The 27,689-nt window shown below is 38.3% G+C and overlaps 1 protein-coding gene across 1 annotated transcript in view; it reads right to left on the reverse strand.

Annotated features, from left to right (window-relative positions):
* Nucleotides 1-3,764: 3,764 nt before the first annotated feature.
* Nucleotides 3,765-27,689, reverse strand: part of SNX7 (sorting nexin 7) — a 53,385-nt gene continuing 29,460 nt past the window's right edge. Inside the window, exons 8-9 of the mRNA XM_054038180.1 lie at nucleotides 11,544-11,696; nucleotides 3,765-4,217 (exon numbers count right to left, since the gene is read on the reverse strand). Coding sequence (XP_053894155.1) covers nucleotides 4,137-4,217; nucleotides 11,544-11,696 — 234 coding nt within the window. The 3' untranslated portion in view covers nucleotides 3,765-4,136. The remainder of the gene's footprint in view (nucleotides 4,218-11,543; nucleotides 11,697-27,689) is intronic.

A 27,689-nucleotide genomic window follows, 5' to 3' on the forward strand; every position in this document is an offset into this window, starting at 1 on the left:
GTCAACTAATCAGGAAAAAGATTTTCGAGTCATCATGGATAGTTCTCTGAAGACATTCACGCAGAGTGCAGTGGCAGTCAAAAAAGCAAACAGGATGTTAGGAATCATTAAAAAAGGGATAGAGAATAAGACGGAGAATATATTATTGCCGTTATATAAATCCATGGTACGCCCACATCTTGAATACTGCGTACAGGTGTGGTCTCCTCATCTCAAAAAATATATACTGGCATTAGAAAAAGTTCAGAAAAGGGCAACTAAAATGATTAGGGGTTTGGAATGGGTCCCACATGAGGAGAGATTAAAGAGGCTAGGACTTTTCAGCTTGGAAAAGAGGAGACTAAGGGGGGATATGATAGAGGTATATAAAATCATGAGTGATGTGGAGAAAGTGAATAAGGAAAAGTTATTTACTTGTTCCCATAATACAAGAACTAGGGGCCACCAAATAAAATTAATGGGCAACAGGTTTAAAACAAATAAAAGGAAGTTCTTCACGCAGCACACAGTCAGCTTGTGGAACTCCTTGCCTGAGAAGGTTGTGAAGGCTAGGACTGTAAGAGGGCTTAAAAGAGAACTGGATAAATTCATGGAGGTTAAGTCCATTAATGGCTATTAGCCAGGATGGGTAAGGAATGGTGTCCCTAGCCTCTGTTTGTCAGAGGGTGGTTATGGACGGCAGGAGATCACTTGATCATTACCTGTTAGGTTCACTCCCTCTGGGGCACCTGGCATTGGTTACTGTTGGCAGACAGGATACTGGGCTGGATGGACCTTTGGTCTGACCCAGTACAGCCATTCTTATGTTCTTATGACTGTTCAGATTTTCAGGGTTATTTTCATTACCATAAGGCGATAAACAATTTTTTTTTTTAAGTGACTACTTAGATTCTGCAGTACAATTCTGTGGCAAGGCGTGCAGAATCCCCCAAAATAGAGGGTGCAGGCTATAAGCATCTAAAAGTCTGGGGGTTTGCTCAAGCACACACTGTGTACCTTAGAAAGATGACCCCACACTAAATTGTTGGACTCTGTGCAAAACCAGCAGACAGCAAGGAAAATCTGAAAATGTAAGAGAATAAGCCAGGCTGTTAATAAGAGTAGTTGAAACATTTTGTAAGTTATAGACTAAGGAAAACAAAGACAACACAAAAGAAAGCTAAGTGTCTAGAAATAGGGCCAAACACCCAATAAAGTTGTCTGAAAAATCACTTGAGAAGAATTTCAAATTATATTCAAAATAGTGTTACATCCTACAAAAATGGTAATGATATTTTAATAATGAATAGATCTTGTCTCTACTTTACAATAATGCTATTAACAAATCATAAAAACCAAATCTGCTATAAATTATTCAACTGTTAAAAACACCCCATAGAATAAGCAATATATTGGTATGAAAGAGCACCATGTAACTGATGACTTTCCCATCACAATTCACAGCTTTGTTAAATATCAATAATAAAGTGAAAAGTAAATTATGAAAATATACCAAAGCCAAAATTTGTTAACATACTAAGTGTCTCTGATGTCTTTCTTGATGTACAGCTGTCAATGTTCTCTCTGTATTATAGAGGTCAGAGACAATAATAGCCACAGATTTTCAAGTTTCAGATGTAGTGGGGGAAGGGATAGGTCAGTGGTTTGAGCATTGGCCTGCTAAACTCAGAGTTCTGAGTTCAATCCTTCAGGGGGCCAGTTAGGGAATCTAGGGCAAAATCTGTCTGGGGATTGGCCCTGCTTAGAGCAGGGGGTTGGATTAGATGATCTCCTGAGGTCCCTTCCAACCCTGAAATTTTATGATTTATCTAGGTTTGTGGCTGTGTGATGCCCAATAAAGAAACATCCTGAATCTTATTCTAACAGAACTTGCAGAATTAATTGCTGAAAACACATAAAAGGTTCTGTGCCTTCATCCATTTCTGTTAATCAGAGATCACATATCTTACCTCTCTTTCGAGCTTAAATTACTGACATTCTATTTAATTTTTTGCTTTGAATCTTTCATCAGTGTTATACATGGCCAAGCTGTGTTAAAGACCTCTTTCATGAGCTGTGCTCTGACTGGCATATTGAGCACTGATGCAGTTTAGCTTTTAGGAATCCCACTATTGTGTGTGTCTGAGGTCAGACAAAGCTCATACCTTTCCCAAAAGATGCCTAAAAATGACATGTCGTTGGTCTTCATAATATTTTATAAAGCGCTCCAATCAACAGCTTAAGCTTTTGACTAGCAATAATTAATCTAACGTGTGCTGCTCCACGAGGCATACCTTGAGCCAACCCAGAAACTGAAGCTGATGCAGAATGCAGCTGACCTTTTATTAGTGCTTCATATGGACAGCACATAATACTAGTGCTCCTTAGATTTCTGGAAACTCACTGTTTGTCTGCAAGTTTTCAGCTGAACTCAAAGGACTTAAGAACAGGCATCCTGACAGTGGTAATCAGAGAGGTGTTTGCCCTAGAAATCCCTTAGTTGGGGCTGGGAGGAGGAGTGGGGGGAGGAAGACAAGTCTGCTGGCAGCTTATTCTCCATTAAGAGCCCTCATTTATAGTACTTACTGTCTACACCTCTTGATCACCAGAGCCTGGCATTTGTTAATCTTCCATAAAGCTAATGTTTTCCCTCAGGTATTCTTGGAGGGAGTGGGTTAAGAACTACAGGATGGGCAAATAATAGATTATAAATATACATCATGATGGGCCCTGATCTTGCAAACCCATGTGTGAGAAGTCTCACTAAGTTCATTGTGTCTGCAGGATTGGGTAACAAGGTGAACAAGTGCTATACTATTGTATGGCTAGTTCATTACATATACAGTGAGTTTTTCATTTTGTACTATATTTTTTAATATTGTAAAAGCACCTAGGGCCACAGAGAAGTGCTTAATAGACACAAATACTGAGAATGACAGATACGTAGTAAGGAAAATTGTTAGGCAGGTTTACAAACTCATCGAGTTCACTACTTAGTAAGTTTCAAGTGGATCTGAATTCTTTAAATGTTGTATTAATTTAATAGAGCAGCTGTTTAACTTTTCACATTACAGTTGATGTGAATTGCTCCTCTGTCCCACATAAAGCATTGTGGAATGCAATTGCGTTGTGTCAAGTACTATTTCATTGCCCTAAGATCTTATTTTTGGTGGATATCAGACAATATGTCTCAAATTAATTTGGAGTGTCAAATATCTTTTGACAAGCCATTCACACCTCTCTAGTTACTGCAAGGTCTACACAGATTTTAGTGTCAAGACAGCTCCGACATACTCTTGAAGTTCACATCTAGCTGGTATGGATTAAATTCTATATACATCAAAATCCCCAACGTATGTCTAAACCGCTCTTAATAATTAAATTCACTACTTTCACCTCTAGAAAGTCAGTCACCAGTTTTCTGAGGCTACCAGAAATCACGCCCCCCATCTATTTATCTATCTATCTATCTATAATATATACAAATAAAAGTATTTCTAAATCAAGTAGTTTTTGATGTACTGTCAACTTGGCTCAAAACTTCCATAGAAATTCTATCCCAGCATAAGATGATAATGGAAAATTTCAGGGGGACTGATCTACATTTCGTAGAGAATTAGGGACGGTCAAAAACAGACTTGTGATAAAAGTTAGCTACCACTTCACCATGGACTGACACCAGCATAATCAATTAAAAAAAATAATGATCAACTACCTGAAAATTGTTATGTAGTTTTATGAAATGTGGGAAATTTATCTTACAAATAAAAATCAACAAAGCAAGCTAAAATGGAAATTTTAATTCTTAATGAGTAGGAAAGAGAATTAAAACCAATTTTGTATTAAACCTTTTATTAAAATTGAGTTTTTACATATTTAAAATATTTTTATCCAAATTACACAATATTTAAGAAAACAATTTTATGCAAGTGTTTGCTTATAATGTGTAAAATCATTACTGAGCAATATATAGCAATATATACCATGATCCAAAAATGTAGCTCAGGACACTAGAATACCTGAGTTTTCAATAGGCTGGTTTTCCAGATGTCACTGATTCTTACAGTTTTATTTCATAATGTATCTGATCTCATATAAAGAGCACTTCTTTGGTTGGCAGAAACTGCACTGAAGAGGAAGATCAATTGGAAATATATTCAAGGCTTATCTTCAGAATCTTCTCCCAAGTGAAGATCCACTGTTTGAGATGTCAGGAAGGACTCCCAGGTAGCAAGGCACTTAAAGAAAACAGATACTTATGAATAAGGAATATGGATTTTTGGTAAAACTGGTAGCTAAGGAGAAAACAGGAAAAGACTTATATCTATCTACATCTATATCTACCACAAACTGCTTCTGTGAGGAGTTACAGTGAGTAATAAATTCCTAGACAGATCAATGATATATTGTTAGCCAACATGCTGAGCTACAAATAAATACCACTCTTTGATAATGACAAGCGCACACTGCAAGCATCACAAGTGTACATATTAGCATAAGGGATGACACGGTAAGAAGTCTTCCATTAATTATGCCCTTCACATACAGGCAAAGATATCTTCCAAATAGACTGCATCAAATTAAAAGGAATGCAACATCAACTGTCGGTTATAGTTCCTTAGCAATCTCTAAGGATTCATACTTGGAGATCTAATATCCTTTCTCAGTTAAATTAAATCAAACCCATTTGTTTCTAAACACTCAAAAAGTCACAGATTTTTCTGTGTACTAAGGAATAGAATCAAAGGGAGGAGGGAAACAATGTAGCTTTTCTAGGACAAACATATACCTCTCCTGATGGCAAAACATATTCTTAATTTTGTGAACAGTTTTTCATTTTAGAAACCAATATTATATATTAGCATCAAACTACTTTGATAAATCCTTTTTGGCTCAAGTTGATTTGTATGAATGTTTGTAGCGCAGAACACAAAAAGTTGCTTGGCAAACCATTTTAAATTACAGGTGAATGTTAAGATGTCAGTTCACAGAGAAAACCTATGATTAATGATTGTTGTGTGCACCGTCAGTCACCACCCAAAGCTTTCAAACTTTCCAAGTTTCTGTCACCTAGAGTGAGCCATTACAAAGGTGAAAACATTCAGTGCTGCCACTATGTTGTGGTAGCTTTATCACTTTTGATGCTTCAGGAAAACATGAAATTGTGCATGCTTTCATGAAATTTAGTTTTCTTACCCAAATAGCTGTTAATACAGAAGAGTAACACACCTTAATTACTACTTCCTGTACACAATCTTTTGAAGAAGAATCTGCAAAACTGATATTAAATAAGTCTTCTGAACATCTATAGAGGAAAGCATTTATCATATTAAATACCAAACAGCACGCTCCATCTATTCAAGCTTAATATTAAATTCCAATTGCTCTGAAAATTGTTCCTTGTGTGAAAAACTAAGCTATTTAAGCTATAATATTTTACTATACCTGAATAAAATAAAATACACAGCATTCATCATTGCTTAGCAGAAGTGAAAAGGTTGATAGGTGAAGTTACAGCTTTTGTCTTATCTGACATATTTATAGGAAAAACCTTCAAAATTTAGCCATGAAATCTCTATTTATTAATAGTGATAGATGTGTCATTGTCACAAAAGCCCTGGATTCCATGATTTTCAGGATTGTTTTTTTTCTTCTAAAGTGACCAAGTCTTGGTATTCCTGGATACCTGCAAGCAAGTAGGTGGGATGGTGAAAAGGTCACAAGGAATCTCAACAGAAAATCCCAAAGGCTGGGACACAGGGAAGCACAGGAGGACAAAGCAGGGGGATGGATGAATGACAACACAAATGACCAGGATCATGGATTCATGAAAAATGAAGGAAACCTGGTCTCAAAAGAATGACATTGTAAGATATAAAGGGTTAGTATCGAAATGCCCAAGAGAGCAACAAAAGAAAATATTTAGAAGCCTTATTCTGTATGGATCCTTGATTACTACAGAACATGTCAGTGACTCTGTGGTTTGTATTTATTCACAAGGTGGCTTAGATCATCCCTTGTGCTAGAGACCTCCTGTGTAGAGCGTCCCTCTGACCCTTTTTTGATCATTCCCTGCTGACAAAGTCCTTTACTGATTCCCACTTTCTCTGCGGCAAGCAGTAACCCTGTATTTCCATTCTGGAGATAGGCACCTCAATTTCAAAGGAGGGAGGGGAATGAAACCATTAGATAGGATTCATGTGAAGAGCTGCATTTCTGTGTTGAATGACTAGACTGGGGAAAGGTTACTTTGAGATGGCGAAAGAGTGCTGAATACGAGGAGAGAAGCAGCAGAAAAAGTGCTAAAGGGGAGCAGTTGGTGCCAGTTGATTTATGGGTGGAAATTAAGTTTGGTTTTGACATTCTGTGTAAAGTCCCTAATAAATGGAGTTGTTATAGATTCTCTCTCTCTCTCTCGCATGTACAATATCACAGCAGCTGAGAATATCTGAGATACTTGAGTTGGAGGCTTCCTCTTGGTGTAAAATGACCAGGGGGTGGCTACTTGCCGGGTGCTTTCCAGTGATGATCCTAGATTCTGGGATTTGTTTCCCCACCATGGTTCACCAGTGCCAAGACTGGCTTATCTTCATGGAATGTTGCAAGGCACATCTATTTTCCTAAACTTTTTCTGGGGATTGAGAGGGGTGCTCAGTCAGGATGTGTGCTGAATGCTATTTACTGAAGTCTTTTTTGATACTAGATCACTGCTTTTTGAATTGTTTTAGATTTTGCCCATGTGACTAAAGACTTCACAGTACATACATCTGAGTAACTTCAATAAAAAATAGCAGCGTTGGTTGGAAGATAAAAGTGACATCGTATTACCACTGCAAACTGAGACAAAACAGGTTTTTAAACTAATTCACACTACATTTGCTCTTTTTTTTTTTTTACAGAACCAGTCCACTGAAGTCTTTTCAAGCAAAGATGTAAAGATCTTTTAGTTATGTATATTTATTCTCATTTATGTAACAAAAATTCATTTCCCAAAATATAGGAATTACTGTGGCTCATTTTGTTGTCAGACATTACTGTGGTGCTACAGCTGACAAGATTTATAATTAACCAACACAAAACTAGGTCTCTATGCCTTAGGCTCATGCTTTTTATACTGTGAAACATGAACTACATAAAATCACATTACTTTAAAAATATGTACTTAGCCATTCTTCTAGACTTATTTTATTTAGTTCTTCTGGTAGAGAGAAAAAGGAGATTTCTAAATAAAGGATCATCAACAGGTTTCAACCAGGAAGACAGAAAAAAAATGTTAATAGGAAATTTAATTTGTACTTATAAGGCTTGTCATTTCGAATGCAATTAGTCATAAAACTACTGTATATCACACCAAAAAGCTAAATATGCAAAAATGAAGCAACAAGATCTTAAGTAACGCTACTTTATTTAAAGCTAAAATTAATGTGTATTTCATTAGAGCACTGAGTTATATATTTATATTGAATTATTTTTAGCAACAACACTGAAAAGGTCTCCATACCGCACAGTTGGATGTCTAATTCATGATAATATATAAAAATAGAATGCACAATAATAATGGCAGGAGCAGCATGAAGTATTTAAAGATGCATAATTGTTTTCATTCCCATTCCCCCTATTTTCAGTGGCTAATGACATTCTTAAAAAAATCATTTTTGGGGGGTGATGTTTTCTAGGCTGAGTTTCTATTTCTTTTTATAGAGGATTGAGCATGTACAGTTCAGCAGTTCCTGAGCACAAAAAAGAGTGAGGGAGACAGAGGGGTAGGAAAAAGCCACTTCCTATTATAAACAAAAGAGCTTTGCTTTTAATTCCTATAGCTGAAATGACTGGAGGTTGGAAGGTGAAATCTGGCATCCAAATTGCCCTCTTACAGGAGAGTATCCTGTCTTCTGGAGGAAAACAGATTTTGATTTAACCAAGTTTGGAAAGTAAAAAAAAAAAAAAAAAAATCACACACAAAGCATTTGTTAAGCTTATAAAGTGGACCGCCTAAGGTAGGAGGTGAAGCATGTGCATGTGCAGCTAACATAGCTATGCAAGGATATGACCAACCAAATGTGTCAATATGAAGACATTCAGGGTGCACTACAAATCATTTTGCAAAGGTTTTTCCTAGGAAGAGAAGGTTGAATAAAGTTTTGGAGTTGGAGAGAAGTTACTTTGTTAGGTATGTGGCTTTTTTGGCCCATTTTTGCATGTGTTTGACTGTACAGCACATTGGGTTGTGGACAGAAACTTTTTTATAAATTTGAATCAATAAATAAGAGATTAGCACAGAACATTATTTAAATTCTCCGAGAACAGCAAGCAATGTTAGTACTGGTAAGGATCTCACTATCCTATCAAAGATAAACTAGCTCTGCTTCTGACTAATCTGCAAAGGCTTAACAGGATTACAGAAGTTTGACACATGAAAAAAGTAAAATTAGAAGCTATCTTTTAAAAGAAAGGCTCATTCGTGCAGAAGGAAAAATATTTCTCTCAGTGCCAAAATTAATTAAATATCACTTTTCATTGTACATTATGAAAGGAATTCTACCTCCACTCAATGGAGTGTCCAACACACACTGGAAAACACAAGCTCTGGGACATACAGTCATTTGGTTCCACAAATTTTTCTGGCGTTCAGATTTTGTTGCAAAGCCCAGCCATTTTACTCAGGCTTTTCCAGAAGAAATGGGTTTCCAAGGCTCTTTTTCTTTTGCTGGCAGAAGAGAGTGGCAGTTTTGTTAATGTGTTTTTAATTTTGTTGGTACTAGAAGAGATTGTGAGAAAAAGCATGTGAGGAAAACAAATAGGAGTAACGGCAGTAGTTCTTTGAAGCCAGAGTTCAGTACTTCCAGTTATCTGCTTTGCTTTCACTAAATTGTATCATGTGATCTTTGAATTTTAGATGTATTAATAACATAAAATAAAATGTTGTGTAGTGACTTTTTTTGTATCTTGTTTTATTTTACTAAATATATTTTTTTTCTAGTATGGCTGTGAAGAACTTTTGTACAGAATGAGAAAATATTTAACTGATACTTCAATCAGCCATAATCAGTTCTAAGCTATAGGTGACTTGCCCAGCTGTAAACTCCACCTTTTGGACACAAAAACAACTTTATGTTTCCAGTATTTTGCAACTGGTCTGCAATCTAATACATGATACCTAGTTGGCTCCTGTGCTCAAGTCAATGGAGATACATATGGGTGCGAGAAATCTGCCTGCATCACTCCAAATGCAGGATCAGGGCTCTGTCCACTGATCCCACCTATATAAATTCCTTAAAAGAAAAACTGATTTGTTACAATTCAGGAATAAGACTACTGTAATAAAAGATTTTTTTAAATATCTGTTAATTTCAATATCTCCATCAAATGGAGAAAAATCTCTCTACATTAGACCAGCCATTTTAGTGATGAAAATTTTTAAATAGTTTACATTTTGTAATTACGTATAATGATCTGAGTATTTCACTGCACCACACTTTTTCTTTAGTCAGGACAAACCAACACTCCACAACTAGTAACATCAAAAAAGTGCCAAATGTCAAAAGATTAAGCTCAGGCACTTCTGCTTTGCAACTATCAACATGCTTAAAGATTAAAAGAAAAGCAAGTTTTGCACTCTTCACTTCCATCATATACTAGACGCCTGTAAGGGTAATTTTATTGTTAAGTTCTTTGTTGGTTTCTGGCATTAGAAATACCCGGTTCTGACTTTCCTGTTTTTGATGAAAGACCTATGTTCAATGTTTTGAGGACCTGGATGCTGATTGGATTTGGACTTACTATAAATGTTGTATATAATCCCCACCCGCACCCCCATCCATCTCTCTAAATAAATTCTTTCAGGCATTATAATGAGGCAGAAAAGGGTACACAAACCATTTCAAAAAAATAATTTGCAGGTCACCAACAGTGGTGCATTCCTAGGACATCTTCACGGGAAAGGAAAAGTGGCTTACAGATTCCTGTATGCCCGAGATATCCACATGCTCCTCATCGCACCCAAACTTCTCAAACAAATCAAAAAATTTCTGTATAAAAAGAGCGTTGTAAGAAATTACCTAAAAACGCCCTAATTGTTCAGCTATATCAGTTTGATAGTACTTGATACAGACAGTTTTGTAAAGGCCTCTGATATTTAAATATTTAAATTAAAGTCCTAACTAAACTAAGACCATTTCTTTTCATGAAAGAGAACCCAGGGACTGTATCTGTGTCTCAATTTATCTACAAGTTAACAAGATATTCCTTCATGGTTAACATTTGTACATATTCTTGATGTAGTCAGAAGTAACTAGATGACTGAAAAAGAAGAGGATACCAAAAAACTTTAATGTCTGATTTCAGCAAATACTTTGATCTTAATATGTAATAGCAGATCGTCAATGTCCATGCCTCCCACGGACAATATGTTAATTACGTGGACCTGATTATCATGAGTTCTGTCTTTTCAATTACATTCCATTGCAATGATTTGTAAAATCAGGACACAATCATCCATTCAGAGTAAGCCACAAAAAGCTCAGAAAAAGGAGATTGCAAAGTATCAAAATTGTATTAATAAAGGAAACAAATTATTTCTTTCCCAATTAACAAATAGTTTATTGGGCTGCAGTACATTTTTCAAAGTAAAGAGAAGCTTTTAAACAAAAAACAAACCAAAAAAAAAAAAATGAAAAAAAGCACACAAATATCTAGCCTACCAGGATTCTTACAAAATGTGCACTGAGAACAATACCATTTTTGATCATGAAGAAGCTTCGCAGAACACTCCGCAAACCTTGTCAAATGTTTTCTAGTTCTCCTTATAAATAAGTATATACACTCTCTTTAATCAGAAAGTGTATATACTTGTCAAAGGAGGTCATAACAAAGAAGATTAGAAACCATATTTACTGATAAAAGTCTTGGGATGACACTGTTTGCTTTCTTTCTAGATTAAGGGAGACTTCAGTTATGTAAAGTACCAATGTAGTACACCATTATATAAAGGACACAGCTTAAGTAGACTTAATTTTTTTTAAAGTATATAATGTATTCTCCCAGTAATTTCCCCAAAATTTTATCATCACTATTTTTTGTTGATTTTGTTGCTTGTTTGAAATTTGAAGGATATAAGAGATCTTTCCTAGTTCATAAAGCACTGGGAATACAGTTAATTTGTAAAGATGAAAGAAAAAAAATTAGTTTTCTTTTATACAAAATCATTTACATGAGTGAGTGTTTTCAGGGAAGCATCCTCATGCAGCCCCAGTAAAAGGTTTTCCCAACTGAAACACTATAGCTCACATTGAACAGAAAAAAAATATATGTTCAAATTTTTGTGCTCAGTAAAACAAGACTGCCCTCTGTTGATGATGAACTTAGGATCAGCATGCTTGGGCTCAAGTAAAATACATACCGTGTATACTGGCCAATTAAACACCAATTTGACAAAATATTGAATTTGAACTTAACACGTTCAAATGAGGATACAGACAATTATTTTTAAAAACAATGCACTGACTTCCAAGAGGAATTGAAATAAATAAAAAGTTATAAAAATAAAACAAAAAGGTGTGTTTTACCTGTTCATAATAGTGGATATTATTTTCGGCCACATTAAGAAATGCTGTTTTCATATCATGTTGCATGTTTTGTTTCCATCTATCCCAGTCAGCTTTCAGAGCATTATTGGCACATTCCACTTTATCTTCAAGATTTCCAATCTCTTCTGTAAGCTAAATAAAAATATTAAATAGTTAAAGTTATTTAGAGACAGTCATTATTTAAAATTTGCTTGAAACCTGGTGGTCATAGTATAGAAAGCTGAACAGAATACAAGACCATAGCATAATATTAAACTCAGGGTGAAGAAAGTCCTGTGCTTCATTGTTAATCTTGGATTTTATACAAACCAAGTACCTCAATACAACTTCTAAACTACGACTATGACACAAAATCAAGACAAGAATTAAACTGTTACCAAAAATAATCTTGTCAATTGCAAAGTTAGTCTTTGGTACCACATTATTTGCACTTAAGAATAGAAATGGATTTCCTCCCTGCCAAAAAAAAAAAAAAAAAAAAAAAATACAAAATACAAAACTACACCCACCACTACACCTCTGCAGGATGCAGAATGCAATTATCCAAACTGGAATTTGGCCAGGCCATCTGAGAAAACTGTGCTGGGGTCTTTAATGTTTTTGCACAATTGTGATCTCTATTTTCTCTGGAAGGCAATTCAGAAGGAAGGAAATGTAACTTTTATGCAGGAACTTTCCACTTTCATGTATTGCACCTTACAATCTGACTGAGGAACTAATAAGTGCGGGAGAAAAAAAATTAAAACAAAGGTCTTTGCTGCAGGCTAACTTTTCATTTCTGCAGAAGCCTTCTCAGGGAGCCTGGATCTGCAGCCTTCAGGCTGGGGAGCAGACAGTTTCTTCTAATTACTATAGATGCCAAAACTGAGTGTTGAGCCTGGTGAAATATGAGACATTTAATGGGATAAGGTCTTCTACCTAATGAGCCATCTAGCCCTTCCAATAACTGCTCTTACCTTTGTACCTATTGCAATTTCTGAATCAAGCATGATGAATCTGGCTGGCAGCAAATATGGTAACAGATAAATTTACAGTCATGGAGCAAATTACTATTCTGGGATTGCACAATGACCATTGGTAATATACACTCTTTTCTGAAGTAAGGATTTTTTGTTGGTGGTGGTTTGTTTTGTTTAAGAGATTAGGTGCAAGTTCTTATCTTGATAGAATTTTTTTCTGCTGATTCTTCAATGAGTGAAGTGACAAGAATGAGAAAACTGAATACAAGTAACAGGAACTTATTGAAGAAAAACAAATATACAAGTTATCCCAGTAGACCCCAATGAGCCAATGTTCTATATTTAGCAGGAGCACAGATGAAGATGAGCTCTATAGTGGCTTAGCTGCAATTCTGCAAGATTGAAACTCAGCTGTGCTCTAAGGACCTGGGAAAGTCAGGCAGAAATATTGCCAGTAATGCAGCTGGTAGTTTCAGCCAGTACTGGGGGAAACTCCACCTCCTTCTGTTCCCTTCATGAGGCAGATCCCATTTATCAGACATCCTGTGTCTCAAACACTCTGCCCTGTTCTCAGGTCAAGAGCTCCATTGGTGTAAAGTTGAATAATTCCCCTGAAGCTAAGAAGCTCAAAGGGCAAAAGCTCTTGTTAATCTGAACCTCCAAAAGTTTGCAATAACCATTGAGGCCTTTAGATAATTAGGGTTCAACTGTAATTCAACATGCACAGCATGTGTATGAATCAAAATTCAGACCACACCACAGAGTATGGAGAGCTTGAGGTGTGCACCCACTACTCTAAACAAGCCATGAAGGACACTGTTCTGATATAAGTGGTGCCTGTGGCACAGCATACTTCTTTAGAACTTCAGTAAGTGACCCTGTTTGAAACCCTCACAGACCAAGAGACTGCATCTGCCATCCTAAGACTCTGTGCTATGTCTGTGGGTGCAAGTAGCACATGAAAATCCCTTGCTGTAAGAAAAATACTGCCTCTGTAACCAAGTGGAGACAACCTGAATTAGTCAAGCAGCCCACTACCTGGAACATTTCCATTATACAAGACTATGGGGAAATTTCTCTTTGCTTCCCATATATTTTCAGCATGCACTTCACCAGTTCTTTATGATACAAATGGTTGGGTACATTATGAGGCTGCTACCATCAATGCTCTCATGATTTCGCCTCTTGCTTCAACCATCTCAAATAATCAGTAACAACAAGATGATCTGTGAGGCAATGCCATAAAGAGGACATCTAGAGCTATTGTATCAATAGTCATGGACATGATTCTACAGACCAATCAATCCATCATTTTGCTGGGAATACAGCACACTCCCTATCATCATCTGGAATCTATCAAGTTCTTTCTCAGAGACCAGACCATCAAAACAGGTCCTTCTTCCTGATGGATAGGAGCTCCCCCAGGACCAAACTGTAGAACATAAAGCTTGGTATGTGTATACAAGTATAATCCTCACCTTTCTGACCTCCAATCTCAACTCAAGAGTAGATCCACAGCGGGGCAAGCTATAGGAGTAGAACCATATCGCCACTCATAGCAGTCATAAACTCCTGGAAGGAACATCTTCTGAAAGGATATTGACATCACTAAGCCTTACCAGCCATTTCCCCTTGCACAGCACCTTTAATCACCTCCTTTCCCCATTCCAATATTTATACTTGAGATAAATGTACTTAATTAGATCCAGTCTCTATGCTGGAGATTGGATCCTCCTCCCCAGGCTCCTCTTGGTTCATGACTCACTAAATACCCAACTAACACCAATACATAAATAATAGTTCTACAGGACTGAACATCCACCCGGTTCAAATAATGAACAGCAGTAATTCTATACACCATCAGCAGCATGACACAAAACACAAGACCACAGTCAGTTAATAGCCTTGCTTCCAAAACTTCACTATGTGGTGAAGCTCAAGGAACCAAAATTACTCTCTTGGCCACACCCTGTATGATCTAATTGTGTTTTTCAAAAACACTAAAGCAGACTTCCTTAGAAATTAAAATGTAGGTAGAATGCCAAACCCCTTACACCCCCCTTTTTTTCCTCTTCAAAATACCACGTATTTTTAATTGGTGGTTGCATTATGGGAAGACAGTTGATTGAACTGGGCACCATACATGAAAAATGAATTTTCTATCTCATAAATAGGCTGGGCAGAACTCAGTTAGTTTTTTATTTGTTTGTTTGTAATTTCAAGAGATAATATCTATTTTTATTTTTAAGCATTTTTTATTTGTATCTATTTTAATTTTCTCAGTTATATGAAATTATGGGTTTTAAGCTTTTTTTTATTTTTATCAGTCTGAATTTTCACAGTTGAAAGAGATGTCAGACAGTAACTGTTTAATGACAGCAGAAGCTGTATGTAGTGATCTCAAAATGTAAAGCCACAAATCAGGGAATGCAGAGCTGCAGCATCATCTCCAGTCCTAAGCATCACAGAACAGACTGGTCCAAACCCATTGTCCCACAGACATCAGCTGGAGTTTTGTTGGTGGAAGATAGAGGCTGTTTATCACACATTGTTCTGAGACTTCCTGGTTTCACTGAGGCTGCACTGGGATTGGTGGCACAAATCAGCAAATCTTTAGTCTTTACAATCAGGATTGGTAATAGGAGTGTGCTGGGGGATGTTACTGTAGGGTACAAAATAGGGTGCTGAGAGGCCACCCCACTACTGAGTGGCTCTGGCCCAGGGATGGCAGATGGCTCCCTGCACTCCCAAGCCAGTGAATGAGTGTGGCTGCGACCGCAGGGCAGCATGAGGCTCCATGTGTGGCCAAGGGGCCTGAGGTACCACATCCCTGTGGGAGGCTGCAGTAGTCCTGGCTGGGCAGAGCAGAGACCCCCAGCCACAGGGAGGCCAATCCACTGCTGAATGGTTCCAGCCCAGGGGTGGTGGATGGTCCCTTCAACTCCCAGCTGGTGAGTGAGTGAATGGGGCCATGACAGTAGCGTTGCAAGGGGCTTCCTGCCCAGCCGAGGCCCCAGGATACCACATCCCTGCAGGCACTAGGTGTGTGTGTGTGTGTGGGGGGGGGGAACTGCACTCGCCAACTCTATTAATGGTCATTTTTTTTCCATCAATTTGTGTGTGTCAGTTGAAAACATGGTTTACTGACAACTAACAATTTAAATAAAATCCTTCCAAAACTACTAGTTTTAGGTGCAGCAGCTTAGGCTGTCCTGGCTATCTGTGGCTGATGACATACCTTTACTTGTGTGGCACTTTCTAGGAATGTTGAATATTCTTGCAGTAATGCATATGCAGTCTTCACTTCAAATAAAAGGCGTGTTCTTAAATCAAGTTTGCTAACTTGCATTAACTTCCTAGCAGTGAAGACACAGAAATTCAACTTTTAACTCGGGTTAGTAACTCAAGTTCAACCCCAGGCCACTACTAGGCTTTAACTTGAGCTGCTAACCCAAGTTAAAAAGCAGAGTTGCCATATCTTCACTGGTATTTTAACCCGAGCCAGCTAAACACTGGCTAAGAACACACTCTTTTTTTGCAGCGAGGACCTACCCTTAGGGCTATATTCTGCCTCCAGATATGCAGCATACACATCTTCCAGTGAAGTCCATGGGAGAGTCGGAGCCGCAAGTGTGTCAAGGCCAGAATTTAGACCTTAAGGCAGTATGTTCCATTTGATCATTTTGACTACGAAGCTTAGAATCTATTTGAAACATACCAGAAAATAAACCAAGAACCACCACTCACTTTAGCAGACAAATTCTGAAGCCAAACAAGCCAGCCATGACAGTAGAAACCAGGGAATAAAGGCCTGGTCTCTAAACAGTAACGTGAACACAGTATGGTACCGATCTACAAGATAAATTATAACAGTAAGAAAGTATCCTCACAATAAAACTTGGCTATGCACATATTTTGTTTTGCCAGTCTTACTGAAGCAAGTAGTTTGATAGCTTAAGTCTCTTACAGAGTGATCCCAGCAGAAAACCATAGAGTTAAACAGACATTGCATGATTCACCAAGAACTCATATTCCAGACTAGGGCCAGGGGAGAAAGTTAGTTCACTGTACAAAGCAATGGTTACTCCCAACAACAAAGTCTTTATTTGAACTACAAGTTTCCACAGCAAAACCACTCAACACACTGAAGAATACATAATACACACTGAACTAACCCAATTATAAACACACAATATAGCTTTCTTCTGACCCAGCATTTCTCAAAAAAAAAATCATTTATTTCATTCAAGAGTTGCATGAATTTCTATTTAGCTTTAAGGGTAGCACGTGAATTAGAGAAAATGGTTTATGTTGCATACTAATATTAAACCCTTCCACCCTAGTATTAAAGTAAAATATACAGCCCAAATACAATAAAGGGAATGTCAGGGAGTTATAAAGCCTGTGGTACTAGTTCAAATCCAGACCTGAACAGTAGAACGACAAAGCTATCATTTAATGGTTATCTGATGGTCTAGGCTAAGTAAATTTCTGGTGTCAGTTCAGGCCAATCTAACACCTCACCAAGTAACAAGGTATACTAATTAGCACATTTGTTAGCAATTCCAGGAAAGAGGCCAGGAATTACATAGGTACGAAGACTGAGGTCATCTCTCCAGAACAAGGCTGTGTTACATTAGAGGGCATGATAGGGACAACTGCCAACATCTGTAAATTCTACAAATAAAACTAGGATTCTGGAGGACACCAAGTTCCCAACCGACAGCGGGGTTACATGCTCTCTCTTGTGAATTAGAGGTTTTTTAAAATAATGCAAGTCTTAAAATTTTAGGCCCTGGAAGCTAAACATATTTTTCAGACTGTTCCTAAAGCTCTGTTCTCCTACCAGAACAGAACACCCACTGAATCCTGTATTTTGTTGCAATGCAATGTTGCATGAATGTGTTTTTTCATCATGCAATGAAAAAATTCAAAACACCAGCATAGGTACATGTAGTGCAACTGAGCACAGGATGGGACACAGCCATATTATGCTATTCCTGTAGGGTTCCTCGTTCCCTCTGCTCAATCTTGTCCGAACAGGTTTAACATTTTTCTATCCCTACTTCCTCATCCGGTCAAGCGTGGTGGCACGCGCCTGTAATCCAAGCTATTGGGGAGGCTCAGGCTGGTGATCACTTAGGGGTTCTGGGCTGCAGTACCCTATGTTGATCGGGTGTCCGGTGCCACTGACATTCTGGCCAGCGGATGGCTGAAGGACTGGCTAGAACACCACAAATAATGTGTTGTGATCGGCACCCTCTCTGTGGGGGCTGATGGACCAGGTGATCAAGGTGACTTCCTCATCTAATGCCTCAATTCCACCTCTTACTGAAAGATGGAACTAAAACTGTTGTGGCTGGTAACTGCCTATTTGCCAGTGGAACACAGAAGCCAACTTTTACGCGGTAAATAAGCACCCCAACTTTCATAATAAGCCAAAAATCAAGCTAATCCCATTTCAAAACAAGGCCAAAACAAGCCAATCCCTAAGAACCCCAACACTCAATGTGACTAGATTCCCCCAGCGTGAAGTCTGGGACTGCGGTGGACCCGGTGTGCACCCCTGACTCTCTCCCCTGCTTGCTGCCAGGAGCCGATAAAAAGAAAAGAAGCCAAAAACTAGCTTACAAGCCAATTAAACAAGCCTGATTTCTGCATTTTTTTCACGGGTTTGGCATGTCTGCAGTGGAACCTTGCAGAGGTACTGCCAGGATAGGAGGAGAGGAAGCTTTCAGATGATTAGAAGCACCCAAAATAGTGTGTACTAGTGGCCAGAGGGGAGCAGAGCACCAAAAAAGAGTTTCCCATTTGCAGTTACTATTTAGAGGTATCTGGAAAAGAAGCCAAAAACCTAGGACTATTCTGGTCCAAATGGAACTGCTGTTAATTAAGTATGTGGGGGGAGGGTTGAATTGCAAATGCTATGATTGGTCTGTGATTGGCACCTTGTGACAATTACTAAATTATCTTTTTAAAACAAAATTCTAGTGGTTGTTCCTACACTTTACAGCTACTGGAAAAAAAAACATAGTTCTCTTAAAATAGATTCATGAATGTTAAACAAAAAAGTGATTTGTTTCTTTTTCTACATAACTAAATGAAATACTTCAGAACAAATCAGAGTTTCGCCAGAAAACCAAATATTAAGGAATGAAAGATTAAAATGGTTAGAGTTCAGTTTGAATTAGTCAAGCCCTTTAAATTACACGAAAGCATATGTATAGCTGAATCAAATACACAGTAATAAACTGAAGCAAATACAGACATTATACAACAAAGTAAAAAACTGAAGTGAGAGAATGATGGAACACTTAAAACAATTCACTTACCACAATTAAATTTAATTATAAAAAAGACTAATGTACTTCCTAAAAATGATTTTCTGCAAAGTTGAATTAAAAAATGTAAAAATTACTGGTATATCTATAAAAAAATGAAAAGAAAAGAACAGGCATTTCAAGAGTTCTCTAAACATACATATAAGACCCCAAACCTACCAATATTTATGCACTGAAGTAGTAAACCTAACAGGGGTACTCATGTACAAGGACCTGATCCTGAAAACACTTACACACATGCTTAACTTTACTCACAGGAGCGATCAATGAGACTCAGAATGAGATTCTTAAAAACACATCCATAAGAATCAGGGCTTTAAATAACAGACATAATGTATAGCTATGACACTCACTTTTTCCCCTCAGTGACTACTGCAAGAGATTTCTGGGGGAGAGGTGGAGGGTGAGAGGAGAGTATTATTTGTCATATTGCAAGATTAGAAAGAGGTGTGAGAGTATAAGATGAAACTCATAATTTATCAAATTAAAAACAAAACCTAATGCAAATACAAAGACAGCACAATAGATTTACAAAAACTAAACAAACCCAAATTATCAGTGCTAAAACTGCTAAAATTAGCGTTCCTACAGCAAGGTTCACAGGCATACTACACATATGAAACAGTTTTCTCCCCCTTTTCGTATGCACATGATTTATTATATTATTGTTTGTATATTTAACTATATGGCCACAAAATAAGACAGACATATCATGCATTTTAAGGAACACTATATGAACCTTAGCTTTCACATGTCATGGGTGAAATCCTGGACCCATGACTTAATTTGAACTGTATGTCCTTAAATGTTGCATTCATAGTTTTGCTGTCAATTTCCTTATTTAAAAAAAAAAAAAAGGAAACCCCCCACAATATTGCCTGTGGCTAACATTAGCATTTAAATTGTCCCAATTAATTACCTCAGTGGAGCTGAATAGGGTAGAGGTACGTTCATGCCTTTGCCACTGCTATTTGGCTGAAGACAATATTTTGTAAAGCTCCGTTTGGAAAAGAGCAGCACAGGATCACGTTGTGATACCTGAATCTCTGTAGCAGAATGGCAGAAAATTAATACTTTTAAAATGAAAGCTTAGAATCTGCAAAATATTGTAAAAATACAGCAAAAGTTAGAAGGGGCCCAATACTGAAGGAGCTCTGATTTCCCCCTTATTTCCCACCTCAAAACCAAGCATGCAGAGTTAACTACTAAATAACTTAAACTTGGGATAGGTGATGGATTGCTATGTTCTCTACAAGCTACAATTCATTAATCACTAACTGACATATAAGGAAGTATACCAGAGCAATACCTTTTTACTACCTTATGAAACTTTGATTTCAATATATTGTACCATGTTTGGCAACGTGTGGCACTAAAATCTAGTTTCTGAAGGAAGAATAATCCACTTGACAAAAGCATTGCAAGAGATGGGACTATCCCTCAAAAATAAATAAATAATATAATGTTTCTGGTTTAAAAGATATTTTGAAGATGCTGAAGCAGTTGCTAAAGCAAAAGGGATGAGGACAAGATGAAGCTGGTCTAAACCAGTTACTGACGATCATGAAGATACCACAGAACCAATCAACCAATAAACAAACAAAAGGAGGGAGCTGGAGTACAACAATCTGAATCTCACACATTACAGAGGAAAAGAAATTGGCAACAAAATCCAAATGGCTACTGTTGAAAGATATAAAAAGTTGAGCCTAGAAATCCTGTAGGGCCCAGCTACCTTTAGTATATTACCGTAAATGGGAAACAAAACATTCTATGGTAACTCTGTATTCTAAGCTAAGGAACACAGAAAGTGAACAGAAGTAGCCGCCAGAATATTTCTGCTTTAAAAGCATTGTCTTTTAAATGAGTTACCTTAAGGATTACATGCATTCTTAGCTTTACAATTTATTCATTTATGGAAGTTTTAATATGTTTAGCAACAGATAAAGAGATCTTTATTCTGAGTATTGAACGAAATATAGATGCTTGAAAATTAGGCCTTAGGAATCTAGAACATTTACTGGCTAATTAAAGAAACGCAATAAATACAATACTTTACCTGTAGTACTTTTAATAAATATATTTACATAACACTCTAAAATCAAATAGTATAAGACTCCATAACATAAGTGATAAAATTAAGAAGCTATGATTATTTCAGTGGAACTGGTCAAAAACATCTGATGCACTTCCTCAGCTGGCTTCGCAACATCACTGAGAGGTCTGTCATCTGACTTGATGCTTTCTAGCCTCTTTAGATTTCAGGCCATGTCTTTTTGGCATCAGCCCATCAGTGGGATATAAACCACAGAATACTGGCAGCAAGAGCTAATTCATTTGTTCCAACAAGATTTATAACTGCAATTTCAGCATTTTAGATTTATTTTCCAGATTTTTTTAAACAGTTATGTCACAATAAACCTTGTGTTAAATCCCACACTTAAGCTGAATTCAGTTCTCTCTTGTATGAAAACACAGACAGGGCAGCAATATTCTACACTATTGGCTTTCTTCAGCTATATGTCGAATCACATATTGTTATGCAGAGAGACAGGGTAAATACAATGACCTTGTGTTCTTGATTTACTCAAACAGAAAACCTTAATGTCATGAAGTTCATTTGTGACTCAAACCTATTTGAATGAAATCAGAAAGCCTCAGCAGTAACAGCTGTATTGACCTCAAAATATTTTGTAGCCTTTATAATCTCCCATTTCTTAAACCATTCAGTGACAAAGAACAATTTAACAACTCATCTAAAGATTTTGCACTAGCCTTTTATCAGCACTAATGGCAGTTTGTGATTCGACATCTATGGCAGAAATGCTTTTCAAATTGGATTAGAGTTCATGCCACTCATTGTCAGCAGAATTTTTGACCACTAGATTGCACTGACAAGTTCAATCTGACATCTGAGTGGAGATCATCAAAAGCTATATAAGATCTGCTTAAAAATAAATTTTAAAAACCATACAAAATAGAACCAAGCTCAGTGGTGGATATTAATTATAATGAAAGCACCAGAGTAAGGTGCCTTCTCAATCATAAGCTTCTGCTTTCAGGCACTTCTTTTTAACCAAAAAAAAAAAAAAAAAAATCCTTTTATGCTGAAGTCACTGTTAAAAACTTCAGCATATTTTTTAAACATAATAAAAGTCTTAACCATTTAAAATTCATCTGAATATGAAAAATGTTTCATATATTTTACAAAAAGAAAACCGTTCAAAAAAGTGCTATGCCTCAAGTATGCTAAATCAGTTTAATTTTAAAACTTCAAACTTGTCATTGACTTAGTTTTCATTGAGAACACACTTCCTAAGACAGGCTGAATGGTTTGTTTTGTTTATAAGTAAGACTATGTAGTGGGGCAGACTGCCCCACTCCCTGAGAGTGTGGGCTGCAACAGGCCAGTGCGCCTGCACAGACGGGCAGCCAATCAGGGCCCAGATTGGGGGCAGCCAATCAGGGCCCAGATTGGGGGCAGCCAATCAGGGCCCAGATTGGGGGCAGCCAATCAGGGCCCAGATTGGGGGCAGCCAATCAGGGCCCAGATTGGGGGCAGCCAATCAGGGCCCAGATTGGGGGCAGCCAATCAGGGCCCAGATTGGGGGCAGCCAATCAGGGCCCAGATTGGGGGCAGCCAATCAGGGCCCAGATTGGGGGCAGCCAATCAGGGCCCAGATTGGGGGCAGCCAATCAGGGCCCAGCTCAGCCCTATAAAAAGACTGCTCAGGAAGGAAGCAGTCAGTCTGTCCCAGGGCCTTTGACAGGGGAAGATCTGTCTCCAGACCAGGGAGACACTCACCACGGACAGCGCAGTGCTGGCCAGGCTCGGGGAGCAGAAAGGAGCTCTAGCCTGAGGCCTGGCAGGCTGCAGGCCCTGAAGGGAAGGGCCTAGTGGGTGCAAGGGGCCGTAGGGGAAGCGGCCCAGGGAAGCGGACAGACGAGGGGAGAGAAGGAGGACAGTGAGGCTGCTGCCAGAAGGTCTCTGGGCCGGGACCCAGAGTAGGGGGTGGGCCTGGGTACCCGTCTTGCAGTACACCCAGCCATCGGCCGTAGGGAGTGGCCATCATAGACTATGCCAGATCCCTGACAAGAGGGATTAGATTTTGGGGTGTGTGGTTGGACATGGTGGCTGGGGCGCAGAGAGACTGTTGATCAACCCCTCCCCCGGAAGGGGGTGAGGATGGACTAAGGGCACTGCCGGAGGGCAGTGGCTCGAAGAAGACACCGCAAGTTGGGAGCAACGTGGGCTCAGGCGCCAACCAAGGGTGAGACAACGGGCGGGACACCACCGAGAGAGGGCGCTCCACTGGACTGAGCTAATTCCCGTAAGTCACCAGCAAGAGGTGCCAGGTGGGGAGTCCCAACCCCGTTACAGGCTAAGATTTAGTCATGGATATTTTTAGTAAAAGTCATGGACAGGTCACGGGCAATAAACAAAAATTCACAGCCCGTGACCTGTCCATGACTTACTATATAAATACGCCCGACTAAAACTTAACAGCTCCTAGGGTCTGGGGTGCTGCTGCTCTGGGGTGCCCTAGGACACCGCTGCTGGGGGCTGACTGCCTCCAGCCACCCCTGCTGACCGCTGCTTGGGTGCTCCCCGGGACCACTGCTCAGGTGTTTCTCCCATGCCAGCCGCCTGAGCAGCGGCTGGTGCGGCTGCCCCTGGGTCCGCTGCTCAGGTACTCCCTGGGGCTGCCCCTGGGTCCGTTGCTCGGGCCCTCCCTGGGGCCAGCTGCCCCAGGCTACCCGAGCAGCAGTCAGGGTGGCTGTCATGGGGCACCCGAACAGCTGGCCCCGGGATCAGCTGCACCGGCTTTTGCAGCTGTGAAAGTCACGGAGGCTGTGGAAAATCACGGAATCTGTGACTTCCACGACCTCTGTGACAGAATCGCAGTTTTATTTATAAAGGTCCAGCCCAAGCCAAATGGCTACACCACAATTTTACAGCCCAAGCCCTGTGAGCCCAAGTCAGCTGAAACAGGCCAGAGCGGGTGTTTTATTGCCATGTAGACATACCCATACTGTACCATTGAAGTCAGTGGGAATATTACTGTTTACTTTACTGAGAACAAAATCAAGCCCTGTGTGTGTAATTTTTCTGTGAAAGGAAATTCAGTGGAAAAAACATTTATATAAATCCTGAAATGTGGTAAGTGCTCAACAGATAAATAATATTGGGTCCCTGACTTTAAATAGAAAAAGGATGGGAGAAAAGCGATGCTACTAAAAGCAAAACTGGCTGAGTAGTAAAGGTTAGCACACATCTTGTTCATTTTACTACTATGCTTATTTATTACAGAATGGTTGGGCACAAAACATATATACACCTTATCAGGAAGTACAAAGTTTTTGGTTCTCACAGTACTCATTACTTGGTGACGTTGCATGTATATTACAGTAGAACCTCTGAGTTATGAATGGCTCAGGAATGGTGGTTGTTTGTAACTCTGAACAAAACTTTATGGTTGCTGTTTCAAAAGTTTACAGCTTAACATTGACTTAATACAGCTTTGAAACTTTACTATGCAGAAAAAAAATGCAGCTTTTTTTTTAGTAGTTTACATTTAACACAGAACTGTACTTGCGAGGTCTTTTTGGTTTTGTTTTGTTTTTTTCTCTGCTGCTGCCTGATTGTGTACTTCCGGTTCCAAATGAGGTGTGTGGTTGACTAGTCAGCTCATAACTCTGAGGTTCTACTATATATGTCCTAAATTAAATAACTTACATTATGGCTTATGCTATTACACATGATCTTAGCTAAGGAAAAGGACCTAGTTATGATTGTTTCAAGAATCAGAATATTGAATATTTTCATTTGTACACAGAAATTCAACAATAATGTTCTATTAATACCTCTGGTATTGGCATGTTACTGCTATTATTTTAGTTTGACTGTAGGGTCAACAAAACAACAGTGCACCAATTTTTGTAGTCAAGACTACCTTGACAACAAGAAAAAGGCGTTTAAGCTCTAATTAAGGAAAGTTCTTGGAAATACAATTGCCACTCAATTAGATAACATGGAATTTCAAGATCAGATTAGATCTGACAAACATCTGTGCTAAAGCTATAAACATTGCAAAGCAGAAATAAGATCTCAGCAACATGATCTTCTTATTTCTCACACATTTCAGAAGATTCAAAGAAAGAATCAGAGGCCTGAACGTTGATTAATCACACTGCTCCAGGCATTTATCTGAATTAAAATTAGGAAACAAATAGAGGAAAAGAACAGGCTGTACAGAGGATTATCTTGAAAGATTTATTTTAAACAGAATAGATATGATCACTACTATGATGCAACATATTAACTACAAAAAATTACCCCAGTATAATAAATATTGTGACAAGGAAAATCTTTCCTTTTTATTTATAAATAGCTCTAATGCTCACAAATTCAACAAAATTGAGTTTCTTGGGCTACAAGTACCATTTTAGTATGTTAGAACACTGCATCAGGCTTTAAGAAAAATACAATCTTGAAAGAAAAAATTGCATGTGTGGTTAGCCAAAGCAGCATGAATTTATGTATGGATATACCAATTGTTCTTAAACACAGAAAATACAATAAGCATTTGAGCATAATGCTGAGTAGTATGACATTTGTGAAATTAAGTGAGAAACCAGTTTCTAACAGCTTTAATTACTCATTACTGTAAAAAATAAAAAGTGGCATTTAAAAATTATTTACATTTTAAATATTCTATTTTAGGATTTTGCACAGATGTCCATCAAATTTTAAATATCAGCTGTTTCTCCTAACTGCTAGAGCAAGTTAGTAACTGGCTTGTGATCCTTTGAATGGGCATACACATTGCCAACATTACAAATGGCATCCATTTGGCTGAAAATTGGGCATTTGTTCAGAAATAAAATTTTAATTAAACTTTTTTAAAAAATTGCATCTGGGAATTTATTTGTATGACAGCTAATTATATAAGCTCCTACAACAGGGTTTGGGGGGGGAAGGTGTAGTTTTACTTTTTTTTCCCCCCCACTTTTGAATATGGTGGTTTGCTCACCTCTTCCCTTTTGCATACTGTTTTTCCTCTGTACTTCCTACTGGTAATCTCTATACTTCCTACTGGCAGTTCCACTAAAGCATAGAGCAATTTAGTAAGGAACTGAAATTTCATACAGCTTATAAAGAGGCAGACAATATTTCTGTGCAAGAAGGATATAAGTATTTAGGCCCCAATTCAGGACGTTGACTGTCTCACTGATTTCAAGATGTGTATTGACTTCAAAGGCACAATTCATATATATGAATAGCTTTAAATACATAAGTACCACAACTGGAAACATGCCAAAGATTTAATTGACAATGCATCAAAATCTAAACATTTTGCAGTGTTGGTTCAATTTTGACTAAGATACAATGTATCTCAGGCAGGTTTCTGTTAGATCACCCAGCTCCTCAGCAGCCTGGGCTTTCAGGCTCCCACCGCCTCAGACTAATAGGTAACCAAGAACCTGGAAGCCCTGGCTCCTAAGTTCCCATTTCCTCGGCAGCCCAGGCTCACAGGTCTTCCAAGATCCATGGCTCTGAAGCCACCTGCTAGGTGGACTGGTTAGAGGCTGGGCACCCAGGGCTTCCCACTATTCACTTTCACAAAGAATTTCTAAAGGAGGGGGGGGGGGGTGCTGCAAATCAGAATGAAACCAAATTTCAAAATAGTGAAGTCTTCCACAAAATGAATTTAGCTTTCGCCATACAGCTCTAATAAACACCTTCCTAAACTTAGGCCTGAAGACCTGATCCGAAGTTCACTAAACCAGCAAATCTTTCCATTTACTTTAATGATCTTGGACCAGGCTCTTAAATCAGCAGCGCCTCTAGTTTCAACGTAGTTTTCATCCAGATTTGTTCATTCAAATATAGTAAAGATCATGTAACATTCTAGCAATTGTAGACTTTGCTGTGTCTGAGTAATTGCAGTAAGCTGAAGATCATGCAACTACTCCACTCACTGAGCATGCTAGGACCTTTTTGGTTTACATTCCTCTATAATTAGTTTATATGCCATTTAAAAATATAGAGGAATGTAAATCAAAAAGGTCCTAGCATGCTCAGTGACTGGAGTAGTTGCATGATCTTCAGCTTACTGCAATTACTTGGACACAGCAAAGTAAACTTCCTATGTATACTAAGGAGGGAAGACAAGTGAAAAGCAGCAGAGCGGATCGAAGACAGATGCACAGACACAGTGGCAGCAAAACGAGGACAGTAAAAGATACAAGTAAAATAAATTTGTACTTCATGAAAACCAAAGGTATGTGTTGTCTCAAAAGAGACTAGAGTTCAGTTACAAACTACATAATAAAACACACGTACATCATTCCAGAATATGATCCTGTAGGTATTAAACGACACCAGATAGTAATATTTCAATATGTTTAGTTCACTGTCAAGAAATCAAATGGGGAATAAAAAAAATACACATTACAAATGTCAGAATAGTTTGAACATGAGACTTCTCCCAGCTCGTCTTTATGAGATTGAGACCTCTAACAGAAACCATTTGTGTCAAATCTTTGCTGTGTAGACACAAATGTTGTAACTTAAGTATTTTTTTTATACTGTATAGTATTTCATGCAAAGAAACTACATGAAAACATTAATTTAGGTTGCAAACTCAAGCACTCAAAGGTTAGGAAATGCCAGAATTATAGTTTCCACCGCAACCTTAATTTTGCCCCCTTGCATGTCCATCCTGTGCACTGATTGAGGCATGGGTCCTGTAGGAAAAATCATGTAAGCGAACACTATCATAATGCATCCATACATTGGGGCAGAATTAAAGTTTCACTGG

The sequence above is a fragment of the Malaclemys terrapin genome, chromosome 8 (assembly GCF_027887155.1).
Source record: "Malaclemys terrapin pileata isolate rMalTer1 chromosome 8, rMalTer1.hap1, whole genome shotgun sequence".
NCBI classification, from domain to species: Eukaryota; Metazoa; Chordata; order Testudines; family Emydidae; genus Malaclemys; species Malaclemys terrapin.